This window comes from Diabrotica undecimpunctata, unplaced genomic scaffold, assembly GCF_040954645.1.
Source record: "Diabrotica undecimpunctata isolate CICGRU unplaced genomic scaffold, icDiaUnde3 ctg00003311.1, whole genome shotgun sequence".
NCBI lineage: Eukaryota > Metazoa > Arthropoda > Insecta > Coleoptera > Chrysomelidae > Diabrotica > Diabrotica undecimpunctata.
In genome coordinates, this window is record NW_027314507.1 from 1 (window position 1) to 14,323 (window position 14,323).

Sequence of the window (14,323 nt, forward strand, 5' to 3'; positions counted from 1 at the left end):
CGCGCTATCTCAGAGTTTATTCGGAAAGTGGATCAGACAGTGGCGTAACCCCGGACTTTTCAACCGGAGATAATAATTTTTTGTCTCAACATAGTGACTTCCAAACCCATCCTTTAGGTAAGTATTGTAGAGACTGTTAATTGACTTAACAAATAAAACTATACTATATGAGTTTGCATGACACAAGGAACACAATAACTTGCTTTGATAGGACTTTTTAAATTTGACGCGCTATCTCAGAGTGATTTCCTCGCTTTTATTAGTTTTTTACTTTGACGTCTACGCTTAATCACGACGCAGTTGTAAGTACTGATTTATTTTCAACTTTCTTAGTCTTTATCATTTCTTCATTGTTGTTGACGCTTTTTTGACCTTTGTTATTTTCCTTACAGGTTTTGCTTTTTGCCGGTAACTGCAAGTTTGACTTGCTACTTTAACTTTCTTTTTTCTTCTTAATTTGGTTTTGTAGGTCCCGATGACGACGATGAGAGGTTGACGCTACCTTGAAAGATCCTCCAGCTTCTCCTCTCCTCATTAGTATCGACCATCCAGTGGCAGTGGCAATATTTTTTGATAAATGTTGCAACTGTTACCGGTATCAACTTTGTAATTAGCCATGATATATTCTTTTTAGCTTGATGAGAAAAACAAACTCTTCCTTTCCTATTTGCTTTCTTGTACAATAAACTTTTCTCTTGTAATTTTTTAACCTTTTTTAGTCATTTTTGACTGTAGAAATGGTTATACAACTCATCTAGTATAACCCTCCATGGAAGCGGTTGGTTTCAATTGTAATATTATCTCTTTTCGGTGATTTATGGTCCTCCATTTTCTAAGTGCTTTGATTTTTGTTTTAATATTTATTTTATTTTTAATTTCCATAGAAAAAGTCGAGGAAACTTAGAAGAAGACGACAACGCTGCGGATGCACGAAAAGATAAAACATCCCTACAAGATATCGATAAACTCAACGATCGTTTGGATATATTACTTAAAACAGCCATGAATGTTATGGTAGAAGACGATAGGGAAAAGGAGGGGGAAGAAGAAGGAGAGGGAGAAGGAGCAGACATGAAGAGAAAATAAGAGAGGCAGAAAATGCAGGTGAAGAATTTGATGAAAGTGATTACACTGGTGGTGGTGGTGAAGAATTTGCAGGATTGCTGATGATGTAAGTACGTCTAAGTTATTGTCTTTATTATTTAATTTATGTACACTTATCACTAACACTAAAATGAAACTACTTTAAGGTATATTATTTATTTACAACTGGCTTGACACAATAATTTATTTGAGACTTATAATAACGAATTTATAATACCGACTGCCTAAATCTAAATTATTTTTGTATTTATATTAAGTTCCGTTAACCTAGTGTTCACTCAATTTTGCTAGAAGAAAGTGGACCGGTTTATTTTATATTTGATAGTCACTTCTCGATTCATCAGAACCAGCTTTGAAGCCGTCACCATTAGCGGCGAAGGGTTTGGATATACCTGTCGACGCTAAAATCTTCGGGAAGGTTACAGGTCGGTAACTGGCGGCTAATAATATAATATAACGGTTTTTCCTTCGCACCTGTAACTATGCGATTGCAATAGACTACAAAAGATCTCCTCGCTCATATTTTGGACCACCCTCTAATCTAATCGACGGCACACTGGCTTTGGCATGGCTAACTTTTGCACGTTGGACTCCGTACATGCTCTCTCAATTGAGTAATGCTTACCATCATATTGATAGGTAGGTTGGTCATGGGCAATGTAGTTTGTTATCAGATAGAAAAGGTACCGTGATGAATCTTGAAGTTTCAAAGCTTTTTCAGGAGTTGGCAGTTGGCATTGAAGTTCAGCAACTCGACCAAACTTCCTGCGAAAGATGGATCCCAACCCTGGTGTATCTTTAATACTGGCCGAGATGGTATGGACCCGTGAGTAGTCATCTGGACGTGTGATTAGAGCTTGATTTTTTTTAGTGGTAACACCAAGTGTCTCGCTTTACCTGTACCTCTATGAATTCCTTAACCTAAGGTCAGATAATAATTATATTTCTTTATCTCCGTCATCGTCTCCTTCGAATGACGCCAAGTAGTTATGCTGTACTATCATCGGCTTTCCTCTCGGAATCTTGCTCGTGTATATCGTCCCATTATTCTTCGCAACTCGTTTACGTAATCTTCACTAGCTACATCTTCTCCAGGTCGACATCCAAACTCTAGATCACAAGGTAGTCGAATCTCGCGTCCGTATAGCACTTTTGCTAGTGTTTGCCCCGTTAATCATTAACAGCGGATCTGAAGATCATTGCAAAGAATGGAGGGTATTGGTCCTAGTCTCGCTGATAATTGAACACCATTTTTGTCAAATATTTGCTAACTGTCTTATTCATCCGCTCTACCATCCCATCCGATTGTAAGTAATAGGCTGTAGTTCTTGTTTTCTTCATACCTAGTCTCTCACAGATTCCCTGGAATAGATCGCTTTCGAATTTCCTTCCTTGGTCACTATGATCTCCAAGGCACTCCAAATCGGTTGATATAAACACATCTGCAACAAATGCCTGCCTTTTGGCCTGAAATTGCATAGATCTCGACCCACTTTGTGAAGTAATGCATTACGACCAACATAATGGTACTTGTCTCCATTTTCACTTTCTCGAAATGACCCAGTAATATCCAAGGTTATTTTGTCAATCGGACTTCCAACATTGCATTGTTTTGTAGGAGCCTTTCTTTTTCGGTAAGGTCCGTTATTCGTAGCACAGGTAGAAAATGGCAAAACAGCATGCGTCGATGGCAATTACAGTTGGATTAGACAACAACGTACTGGTGGACGGATTGTCGTATACCACAGGTGAATGTTTACCTGAATCACAAACATGGTGAGGTCAGCTACTATCTAACGCAGATATTCTCAGGACATGGCTGTTTTGAGCATATTTGTATCCGAGCATATAACATGCCGATTCTCCAGAGTGCCTGTCCTTGCTGGGTTCAGTGAAGATAAGGAGCACGTGTTCTCCATGTCTCCTCGTTTCAACTTGCGGCCTAATACTATAGAAGTGGTTATCAAACAGAAAATTTGACCAGAGACCATAGTAGGAGAAATGCTTTCATCGAACGCAGCTTGGGATGCAATCAGCATAATCGCGAGAGAAGTCGTCCAGGATCTTTGCAGCATTGAAGGAGGCGCGCTGAAAAAAAAAAGTTAGAAGGAGAGAAGCAATTACTTCGACAGCATAAAGGAAAAGCAATAATATAATAATCTTAATAGTTTTTTTATATAATATATATATATATATATATATATATATATATATATACTATATATATATATATATATATATATATATATATATATATTTTTATTTTTTTTTCATAGGAAGATGACGAATTGAAAGAAGTGGAGGCAATGATAGAAAGAGCTTCCAAAGAGTTGGCGGAAGTTGCAGATGAAAACCAAAAAATACTGGAAACTTTAGAGGTAATTATATTTTTGTTACATTATCTTTTCTCCCACTTTTCGCTCTCTCATTAGTATTAAAAAGTTTGTCTAAATTGTGCTCCAATGCCACAAGGATTTGGGTACCCCCTCATATCAAATAAGGTTCAAATATTTGCTGCCTAAAATTCCAGGGACTCTGAGGGGCATAATAACAGCAGCTATAAAACAGTATAAGTCAGCCCAAAATCAACAGCATCAGCATATTAAATCGTCTATAAATCTTATAGTCACGTTGTAGCGACGATATAAAAGGATAGGGGGACATTAGATTAAAACAACTCAAGACGAAGCCAAACGGAGCAGTTTTATTGATTATCCATGTTCAGTAGTAGACTTGACGATGAGATGGTGATCTATACTCCGATATTGATAAAATTTCATCCATAATAAGGTATGGTGGTTAAGTTAATTAGCAGAGTGCAAAAACTACTTATTGAGAGAAAATGGAAAAAGATGACTGGGGAACGAGAACAATACCGAAGTTATAGAAATGTATAGAACAAGAACGGCAGTAACGACCGATGTTAAATGGTATAGCCTAAGATGTAAGGGCCATATCGTTAGTACGAAGGCTGATAGAATCCCAAAATTGTTGATTATTACGGGAGCAAGTAGTAAAAGGGTAAATAATATTAAAGTTCAAGATTTAAAACCTTCTAAACTATCGCATAACAAAAAAAAACATGAAAACACAACAATAAAGGATGGGGCTTCTAAGATTTCTTGCGCTTGCGCTGCTGACTTGTACTGTAGTTTCTTTTGTTGTTATATATGTAGAGGATTTTGTTATTCTTTATTATTTATTAACTTGTTTCTAATGATTTTACAAAGTTTATATACTTCTAGTTAAGTCAACAATTGAATTTTATTACTTATTTTTATTTTTCTTCTTACAAATATTATTAACTTAATAATATTTTTTTAGGAGGCGACGAAGAAATAGAAAGTAAGTCTACCAGTCATTTAGTTTTTTTACCTTTAGTTTATTGGTTACGTTAGGTTAGGTTAGGTTAGGTAATATGATATAGCGCTACTATGTGCTGTGTTGGCAATTAAATATATGAGTAAACAATAAGAACATCCAAAAGGTCCCCAAGTTCAAATATCTCGGTAGTTGGATAACTGAAGTTCTAGATCCAGACATAGAGATACGTAGCAGGATTGAGCAAGCCAGAACAGCATTTACTAATATGAGAACCTTGCTAAAACAACAGCAGCTTAACTTAACGCTTCGATATCGCTTTGTAAAATGTTACATTACTCCATACTGCTATATGGTGTAGAAACCTGGACATAAAGGCCAATGTGATGAACCGATTGAGGCCTTCGAAATTTGGGTATTTAAAAGACTACTTAAAATTTCTTGGGAGACCACATAACAAATGGTCGAAGCATTAATCGAATGGCAGAGAACGAGAATTGCTGCCAATAATAAAAAGAAAAACTGCTTATCTGCAGTTTTAAATTACAAATACCAGTACTTAAAACTTATTATGGAAGGGAAGATAGAAGGAAAACGGGGCATCAGAAGAAAGAAATACTCATGGCTTAAAAACATAAGGGATTGGACAAACCTTGATGCCCATGCACTCTTTAGAGCACACAAGACCGAGAAGAGTATGCCAGAATTGTCGCCAACATTCACTAATTGGATAGGACACCATAAGAAGAAGAAGCTCAGAGTTTTATCAGGTACGGCTAATGCTGAGGGAATTAAACCTAATAAGTAGTATCGGTTAAGCATCTGGACTTGCTACTGTGTGTATAGTATATTAATGATGTTTGTTCATAACAAATATGTTTCGTCCGAGGGAAAATATTTGCTCGACATCTATTAAATTTAATCCAAAGCATTCGTCTTTCGACGCAAAAGAAAAGTGAAAAATGTGTATGATAATTTAATAGAGGACTCATCAAACAAGATGCTATGAAATAACATGTTTACTTACAAAAACGCCAGTATCGTCGATAAAGGATATTATAAGCAAAGAACCATTGATAGGACGAAAAAAACGTAGTGATTTTCAGTCTCATCATTTGGACACTACTCAACATGATCTTATAAGAAGAACAATATATTCCCTTTATGAAAATCAGACAGTTCCTACGTTAGGTAAAGTTAAATTGAAGTTACAGAAAGAAAAAAACAAATATAGATATAAGTGAGCCATGCTCCATAGAGTAAATTCTAGAACTGGTTTAAGTATATAAGTTTCTCCATATTATGGTTTCTCGAAGGCAACTACTTGCCGCTTTTGATACTTGCCTTGTAGTCTCTTTTCTTATATCCCTGTGACTAGTGGTTTTTACTCACAGGTAATTGAATTTCATTACTCGTTCTACAATTTTGCCGTCTATTTCTAGTTTGCATCTACGCGGCTCTACTGATCACTATACATTTAGTTTTTTCTACTGATATTCTCATATTACGTTTGTTTGCTGTGATATTGAAGCTGTGGAGCTGCCTTTGTAGGTCATCTTCGTTATCAGCAATTAGTACTGCATCATCGGCATAGCATAGTATCGTGATTTTATGCGCTCCCATATTGTATTCGTGTCGTTTTCTTACTTTGTGAATGATTTGATTCATCACCATATTGAATAACAATGGGCTGAGCGAGTCTCCTTGGTGGATTCCTCCTTTTAGTTCTATGCATTCTGTTTCCCCTGTTGGCATTATAACTCTGGTCTTGTTGTTCTTGTTAATTTCAATAATTGTCTTTATTATCTGATGGTCTATTTGTTCAGCTTGTAATAAATTTAAGATATCATTTCGCTTCACCTTGTCAAAAGCACTTTTTAAATCTACAAAGCACATGTATGTGCTGTATAACATACTGTATAAAATACCAGAACACAAAAAACTATGAGGACTTGGAACTATACAGAAAAAAAATAAAGAAGTGAAAAGAAAAGTAGCAAATGAAAAAAATGAAAGATGGGAAAAAACATGCACAGAGATAGAACAGCACATAAGAGGAACAAGAAATTCAGAGTCATGGCGCATCTTAAAGTCGCTCCAAAGAAATAAGACAGAGAAAATCAAGATCGGTCAAATATACTATATATCGGCAAGAATACTATAAACAATTGCTAACCGAAGACCGCTCCGAATTCAAACAATCAGAAATAGACGGAATAGAAATCTACACACATGACGAAATCGAATTAAGAACGAGTTTTACTCCACATTTATTGTGTCTTTATTATATCCTACTGTTACTTCGTTTCTCCTTCCCTTTTCATTTTTAACAAGTTGTCTAAATTTATTCTAATATTTTCTTTCGTTGCTCTTTTACTTAAATTCATTCATTTTATAAATTATCATTGTTATGGTTGTACTTTATATATCTGTTTTTTCACTTAATTTAATACCTCAGAACTACTTAACAACCGGCAACAAATAAGAGAGACATATAAGCAATATTTGAATGTAATTTTTACCTTTAGTATATTTTTTAACATACATTTATAGAAACGGAAGAAGACGCCAAAGACGCTCAAAAACCTCAAGAAATCAAGTACAACGAAGCAACAGACCACGCCGTGTTAAAAGAACTAGAAGATGCAGAACAACAGGCAATTCAAACAGCCAACATAATAAGCAAATTAAAAGAACAAGTCACGATCTTATCTAAGAAGGAAACAATGACGGAAAAGGAAGCCAAAGAACTCGAGAAGATGAATATGGAATTGAAGAAACAGATGACCATTTTCGAGCAAAGAACTAAAAGAATCCAGGAGCTGATCGCACGGTCTGATTTGTTTGAAAACGTGGGACTCTTTAAGTCGTCGTTGAGGTAAATGTAATTGTTTGTAGTATAGTTCTACATAATCTTGAAGAACAAAAGATTTCCACTTCTAATTATACAATTATTGGTTTACGAGCTACATTTTTTACATAGTATTTATAGCGTTGGCAAGATCACTATAATAAAATCATTTTGTTTTAGCCCTTTTTCTATCCGAATTGTCGAATAAAGGCCTCTCCCATTTCTCGCCATTCATCCCTGTTGTGTGCTAAGCGTTTCCACATTGGTCCTGCGACTCTTTTGATATCGTCGCTCCAGCGCATTTGAGGTCTTCCTCTTGGTCTCTTCGCATCGTACGGTCGCCAGTTTCCGACTTCTTTGTTCATCTACCATCTTCGAGACGTTCGTTGTGTCCAGTCCATTTCCATTTTAATTTAGCTGCTTGTTTCGACGGCGTCCTTTATTTTTGTTTTGTTCCGGATTGCTTCGTTCGTTTGCCGATCTATTAGTGAGATACCAAGCATCTGTCGTTCCATGGCTCGCTGAGTTTTTCGAATCTTGTCCATGTTCTTTTTTGTGAATGTCCAGGTTTGAGCTTCGTAAGTGAGAACGGGAAGGATACAAGAATCGAACAACGCGCTATCTCAGAGTGGGTATCTTTTTGTCTTTCAGTATGTGACCATAGTAAAAGTAATAAAACAATATCTTACTGTTTGTTCTTTAATAGTTGATTGAACTCTAAGCTAGGACTTTTTCTTATATAGGAATCTTTTAGACCTGACCTAATATTGAAAGTAGATTTTTTGTTTTAAACAAATCATTTTTTAGCCACAAAGAAGACATCTTACCAAAAGTCGTAGTATGCGGAACTACAGAACAGCAGATGCCCAAAATACTAATTTGCGACGGTAGCAAGATCAAATCCAAATCTGACCGCAAAAAACGACCATCTTCAGCAAAATCATCTCGAAGACCAGATATATGTACTTGCGAGACCACTGACCAAGGAACAGACCAAGACCTTTTGGAAATGACGCAGCACTATCAAAGAGCAGATCTAGAGCTTCTGGGAATGAGGCAGCAACAGTTGCCGCCGCAAATGCCTTTCCAGATGATGTCTTCAATGATGCAGCCTCAGATGGCACCACAAATGGTACCGCAACAGGAAAATACGTGCGAGTGTCACCAACCGCGAGCATCACAACGAGCACAGCAGATGCCGATGACGCCTCAAATGCAGATGCCGATGACGCCTCAAATGCAGATGCAGATGCAAATGCCGATGCAAATGATGCCGCCGGTTCCGATGGTCCAACAAGTAAATATGATGCAACAAGCTCCACAAAGGACAAGATCTCCATTTCCACCAATGGAAGGTCCGATGGATTATGGTGAATTTGAATCACCCAGGGTATGTAAATTTTATTTGGTATAGGCCTCTTCATCATAGTCTTTTCCTGCGCATGCGTTAGTATCAGCCATTTTTGCATACTGTTTGTTGCAAACAAGCATGTTAGGTTAGGTAAATAATATAAATAATTATGGATATTATTTATTTAGAACACACGTAATCTTATATACTAAAACACTAAGCCCTTTTCTTGTCCACCACTTTACTCAAAAACCATATTAGATAATTGAAATATTTTTTCGGAATATTATTAGTATTACGTATGAGATTGTCAAGATATACTTTTGGTACAAAAATTCACTTCCGGTTTTGAGATGACCGGAAGTTAAAATTTACTTTGTTTTAGACCCCACAATGTATATATGGATCGAAAGGTCTCGTCGAGACGAATCTAAATATGTACTTCCGGTTGCGATCCGACACCGGAAGTGACCCGAAACGCGCATAAAACGTCAAGATAGAGCAAATCTGACACCGGATTCGTGATCAGCATGCAAAATTAACTGCTAAATGATATCCATGTCGACATTTGATAAACTAAAAATTGCATTCCGGTTTTGAGGTCGACTTCCGGTTTCGTTTTTATTAGTCAAATCAATAGAGAATTCAACGTAGAGTTCAAAAATGTAAGTTCACGAAATAATCATTTATAGTTTTTGAGTTATTGATAAAAATATTTTTACTTCCGGTCATTGTATATATTGTATATTTTTCTCGCAAAATAAAAATTTCATTTAAAAAACTCGATGTCGAGTTGGTCCGCTAGTGATTCCTAACATGTTTATCAAAACAGCACGAAACTATTTTGGGCGGATTACACTTTATTTGGTATTGGGAGAGAATAATAAATAAGGCTCAATTGGCTAATCCTTAGATGTACCTATTTATGTACCTATACAGTTTGTTATGTTTATTTTTATTTTGACCAATCGTCATTATCATCTTCATCGTTTAATTCCTTCGAAATGTAGCTTACGCTTTAGCGTATTCTGCTGTTACGTTGTTCTGTAAGTTTAGAGCTTAAATGAAAAACGAAATGGTTTAATTAACTTTATTTAACTCAAAACTCACTAAATTACAAATATTAAAATTAGTAATTACATTAAGAGTTATTGCTTAAAAGAATTCGCATCCAATACTAATAATAAAACCCCCTTCTGGCTTATATATTGAGAACGAACTGTTTATAAAATAGCTGAATGGGTGACAAACTCCGTAAATTCTCAAAGATTATCTCTGCGTAGATAGAATCAGTTCGTGCAATATTTTGGCGTTGGGGACAGACTTCTTCCGCGTTTCTTTGACGTCGGGCAGAGAGGTCCGTTCCGAACGTTGGCGATCATTCTGGCTATGATAACTTTGTTGGTTGCTATACGGAATAGCTGTGTTGAGGTCTTTCTATACTATGCTCCCAGGTTAGTAAGCCAGGATATTCTTCTTCGTCCTGGGGCCCTTTTTCCTTAAATTTTACCTTGCAAAATGCATTGGAGTAGCTCATATCTGCCTTGATTTCTCATTGTATGTCCCAAGTACTGCAGCTTACAGCCCTTCACGATGTTGACCAAATCTGTGGTTGTGTTCATCCTCCGTAATACTTCTTCATTGGTGACTTTGTCTGGTATCTTCAGGATCCTTCTGTATAACCGTGGCTCAAAAGCCTGAAGTATCTTTCCCATATAATCCTGTGGAGATTTTCAGGTGTACAGTTTCCTTGGGTGTAGCTTAAACCAGGTTTTCATTATTATTCATTGATTTTCTTCCTCAAAATCCAATCGTTCCGGTTTCCTAGTCTAAATGGTCCAATTGCAGATGATGTTTTGCTGGCCCCAACTTTGGCGTTGAAGTCACCCATTACAATTATTGGGTCTTGCTTTTTTAACCTTTTCATGACATGATTAATGCTATCGTATAGTTCTTCTACCTCTTCTTCTGTTCTTTCTGTTGTATGTGCATACACTTCTGAATTATATTGATGTCGATTTGTCTTGCTTTTAGTTGTATGAGCATCACTCTTGCTGAGATTGGGATGAAGTTATCAACAGATTTTGTCTCTTTTTTTATCAATATAATACCGACACCTAACTCATGTTTGCCGTTATCTGTTCCAAAATAGTAAACGCGATGTTCTTCAACATTTTCTGTTTCTTAACCTGACCAACGCATTTCTCTTATTCCCAGAATATTTAATTTCATTGGGGTTGCGTGAATCACAAAAATACTATTTGGATGTAGATTAGTCCTCTTTGTTTTATTACAATTTATTGTGTGTCTGTGTATTTGATTTCGTTTTTTCACTCTTTTCACTGTTTTATTTTCGTGATTCGTCTCGTTCTGTTTTTTCTTCTTCGTTAGATTGAGACCCTTCTCGTAACTTTTTTAATCATATCGTATTTTGATAATAAATTTAACCTAGATACAGGTATTGTATTTAAAGATACTGAAGACATTTTTAACAGCCTTCGATCTTTCGGCATTCGGTGGTGATTCCAAAAGTACATAATTTTTATTATTTAGATATACTAATTTTTGAATTTTTCTGATTGTATTCAAAGAAAAAGCTCTAGATGGTCGATATTTTAATGGATCGGATTTTTGACGTGATTAAACTCTTAAAATTGTTACGTAATATCACTAGTTTGCAGACGATTGCAAACATTATGGATTTTGATGAGTATTTAATGCTTGGCATTTATGTTTGCGGTCGTATATTGACCAAGAGATCCTTGGATAGTTTGACCGTCTCTTCATTCTAGCTCATTTAGTGTTAAGCAGAAGCCACGTGCAGATTTATTTTACGGACGAGAGCTAATTAACGCTCCTAAATGATTTTGATGTTTTTTTGTAATGTTCTCCTAAATTGTAATATAAATATATAAATATAGTAGGTACCGGTTTTTGATTGGTCAACAAAACATGAACAAAAGTCTTATTGACGTACATTAAAATATAAACTCAATAAATGTCATTTCAAAAAAATGTCAAAACATTTCATCAAATTATTGTTCTAAAATGTTCTGAAACTCAAAATTTCAATTGATGTAACCATACAAAATTTTCGGTATTTTACACACTCAATTATCGCTTTCATATGGAATAAATAGAAGAGAGGAAACAGAAAACTTTTTGAAACAAATTTTTAAAAGCTTTGCCGAAAAAAATATTTTGGAATACATATATACAGGTAATAATATTTATACATTCAACCTATATATTATAGAAATAATTTTCAGCTAGTATGTCATCATCATCATCATTTTGTACGCGTCCACTGCTAGACATAGTTCTCTTTTAGCTCTTTCCATCTGTCTCTGTCTTGTACTGCTTCCATCCAGTTACTACTTCAGGTCGTCAGTTCTTCTGCTCCGTAGAGCTTTTTGTATTGATTTCTCTTATGTCTCTTTAAATTAATCGGTGGGTATCTTTATTTAATTTCTTTATTGTTGTGTAGTTGCTTTGTGGTATTTTGGCTTAGTTTTTCTTTATGCTTCAAGACGGTATGGCAGCCCTCCCTTTCCGTTTCTTTTAGTGTATTCATTATGCCATTATTTGCTTATTCCATATTTTCTCTTGGTCGTTGTTTTCTGGGGGAATCCATTTTTCTTTTGTGTTTTTATGATCATCTCGGTTCTTTCCAATTCGCCGTTTAATCGCATCTTTACTCGAATTAATTTGCGGTAGCTTTTTATTGAAAATTGATTGTTACGCACTTCGATGTCTTTCATCTTTTATTTTCTTTTCATTATGATAAAATTTATGATTTTTGACACTACCACTTGAGCTTATCCATGTCAATTTACGTTGTGGCTTTTTATCGAAAAAAGAGTTTATCTTTTAGAAGTTAAGTAGTCTTTGCCCTCGCTTATTTCTTTTTCGCCTTAAATCGCCCCTAATTATTATGTAATATGTTGGTGTAGCATGTAACACTATTCCTAGGTCCTCATAAACATCTTCAATTTTTTCATCCGAGTGGGTAGTCGTAGGAGCATATGGCTGGATATTCTGGAGCATAAGCTAGTATATACAGGGTAATAAATTGATAATCTTTATTCTTATAATTAATATTAAAAAATTACAATGGCAGTTAAATTGATTTTTCAAGGGAAGATTTGCAGAGTATATTTTTAATCCTCAATGTTAGACTTCTGTTAAGTACTAAAAAAACACTAAAGAAATGAACAAAATACATTAATAAGTTCTTTAAAGTGAACAGAATAGATCAATTCAAAATATAAGTAGAAGAAAAATTTAAATGACATTAAAAAAACAGCAAAAATGGCAAACATTGGTTGCTCTCTGCAGTGAATGTAGAAAAATATCATTAAATTGGCTTGAAGGTAATACATGGTTGCATATATAAAAAAAGCAAGAAGGAATAGATGATACTCAGTTTGGGTTTAGAAACGGATTAGGAACCAGAAAGGCATTATTTGCTTTTAACATGATAGCTCAAACATGCTTAGATATACATGTGGATGTGCACGTATGTTACGTTGATTTTAAAAAAGCATTTAACAAAGTAAGACATGACAATTTGGTCCAAATTCTAAATAAAAAATGTAGACAACAGTTCCTTAACAATAATAACAAACCTTTACTGAAATCAAAGAGCACAAATTGTTATAGTGAATGAACCCAGTTCAGAAACTGATATCAAGAGAGGAGTGACAAAAAATGATTTATTATATCCCCATTACTATTCAAAATGTTTTGATATAAATATATTTTTTTTATATAATAAATATATTTCTTCTACTAAACCCCAATCATACCATCTTTATTCCCGTACTATTACTCTATAATATAAAAATGACAGTATTCTTTAATTTAATTTTATTTATTTTGTTCTAGTCTACGTCTCGTCCACAAACTCAAGGCGCAAAAGATCAACCAACAGGAATGTCGTGCGGAAAAGGTCGTGGAATATGTCCAACAGAAATAGAATCCCGCCTTCAAGAATATTCAGAAAATACGCAGTTCCTGGTAAATACTGTTAATATTATAACTTTGAGATTTTTATCTTGGTATAATTAACTTTTTATTGAGACAATTCGGATGTTTTCCGATCTCTATGGCTTATCTGGTAATTCCTGGTTTATATAAACGGTTATCGTTTTAACCTGTACGAATATGATGTTGGCCTAGAGGTGCAATTGTATCGGGATTGCGAACGGAAATGGATGGAAATATAACGTTCCTAGATACTATTTTCTATCCTCTGTAAGATCGTGGGCAGATTGCTCAAAAAATTTTATAAATTTCGTATTGTTCATTTATAATGTTGTCTTTGATTAATCGGACAAGAGATGAAAGTTTTTGTTGTGGCGTAAATATTATCCTTATTTTCTTTGATTTGGGAGTCATGTCGATTTTGGCAGTAACTTGATATAAGAAATAAAAGCTTTCGTGTGATAGGGATCCGAGTCCTTCGATTGTGGTTGAGAGGAAGATTAATTCCTGTGGATGCTTCTATTGATACGATTCTCGTGATAACTGTTTTGCATTAGGTCCGTTAAAGGAAGAGATCGCATTGGATCTCCTTAAATAATTGCTGCAAGGGCCTATTGATCTAAAAACAAAGGTATTAATGACTGAATTATGAATTAGTTTGTGAAGGCCGGTGATGGAAATTAAGATGCAATTACTCTGAGATAGCGCGT

At 35.1% G+C, this 14,323-nt stretch overlaps 1 protein-coding gene across 1 annotated transcript; it reads left to right on the plus strand.

The window, feature by feature from the left end:
• Nucleotides 1–2,770: 2,770 nt before the first annotated feature.
• On the plus strand, nt 2,771–13,646 carry LOC140432231 (uncharacterized; the record flags this gene model as incomplete). Its single annotated transcript, XM_072520055.1, has 5 exons — nt 2,771–2,852; nt 4,429–4,449; nt 6,979–7,303; nt 8,084–8,666; nt 13,515–13,646. Coding segments are annotated over exons 1-5 (1,143 nt in total), but the record flags the coding sequence as incomplete, so codon positions are not given.
• Between the last annotated feature and the right edge of the window lie 677 nt (nt 13,647–14,323).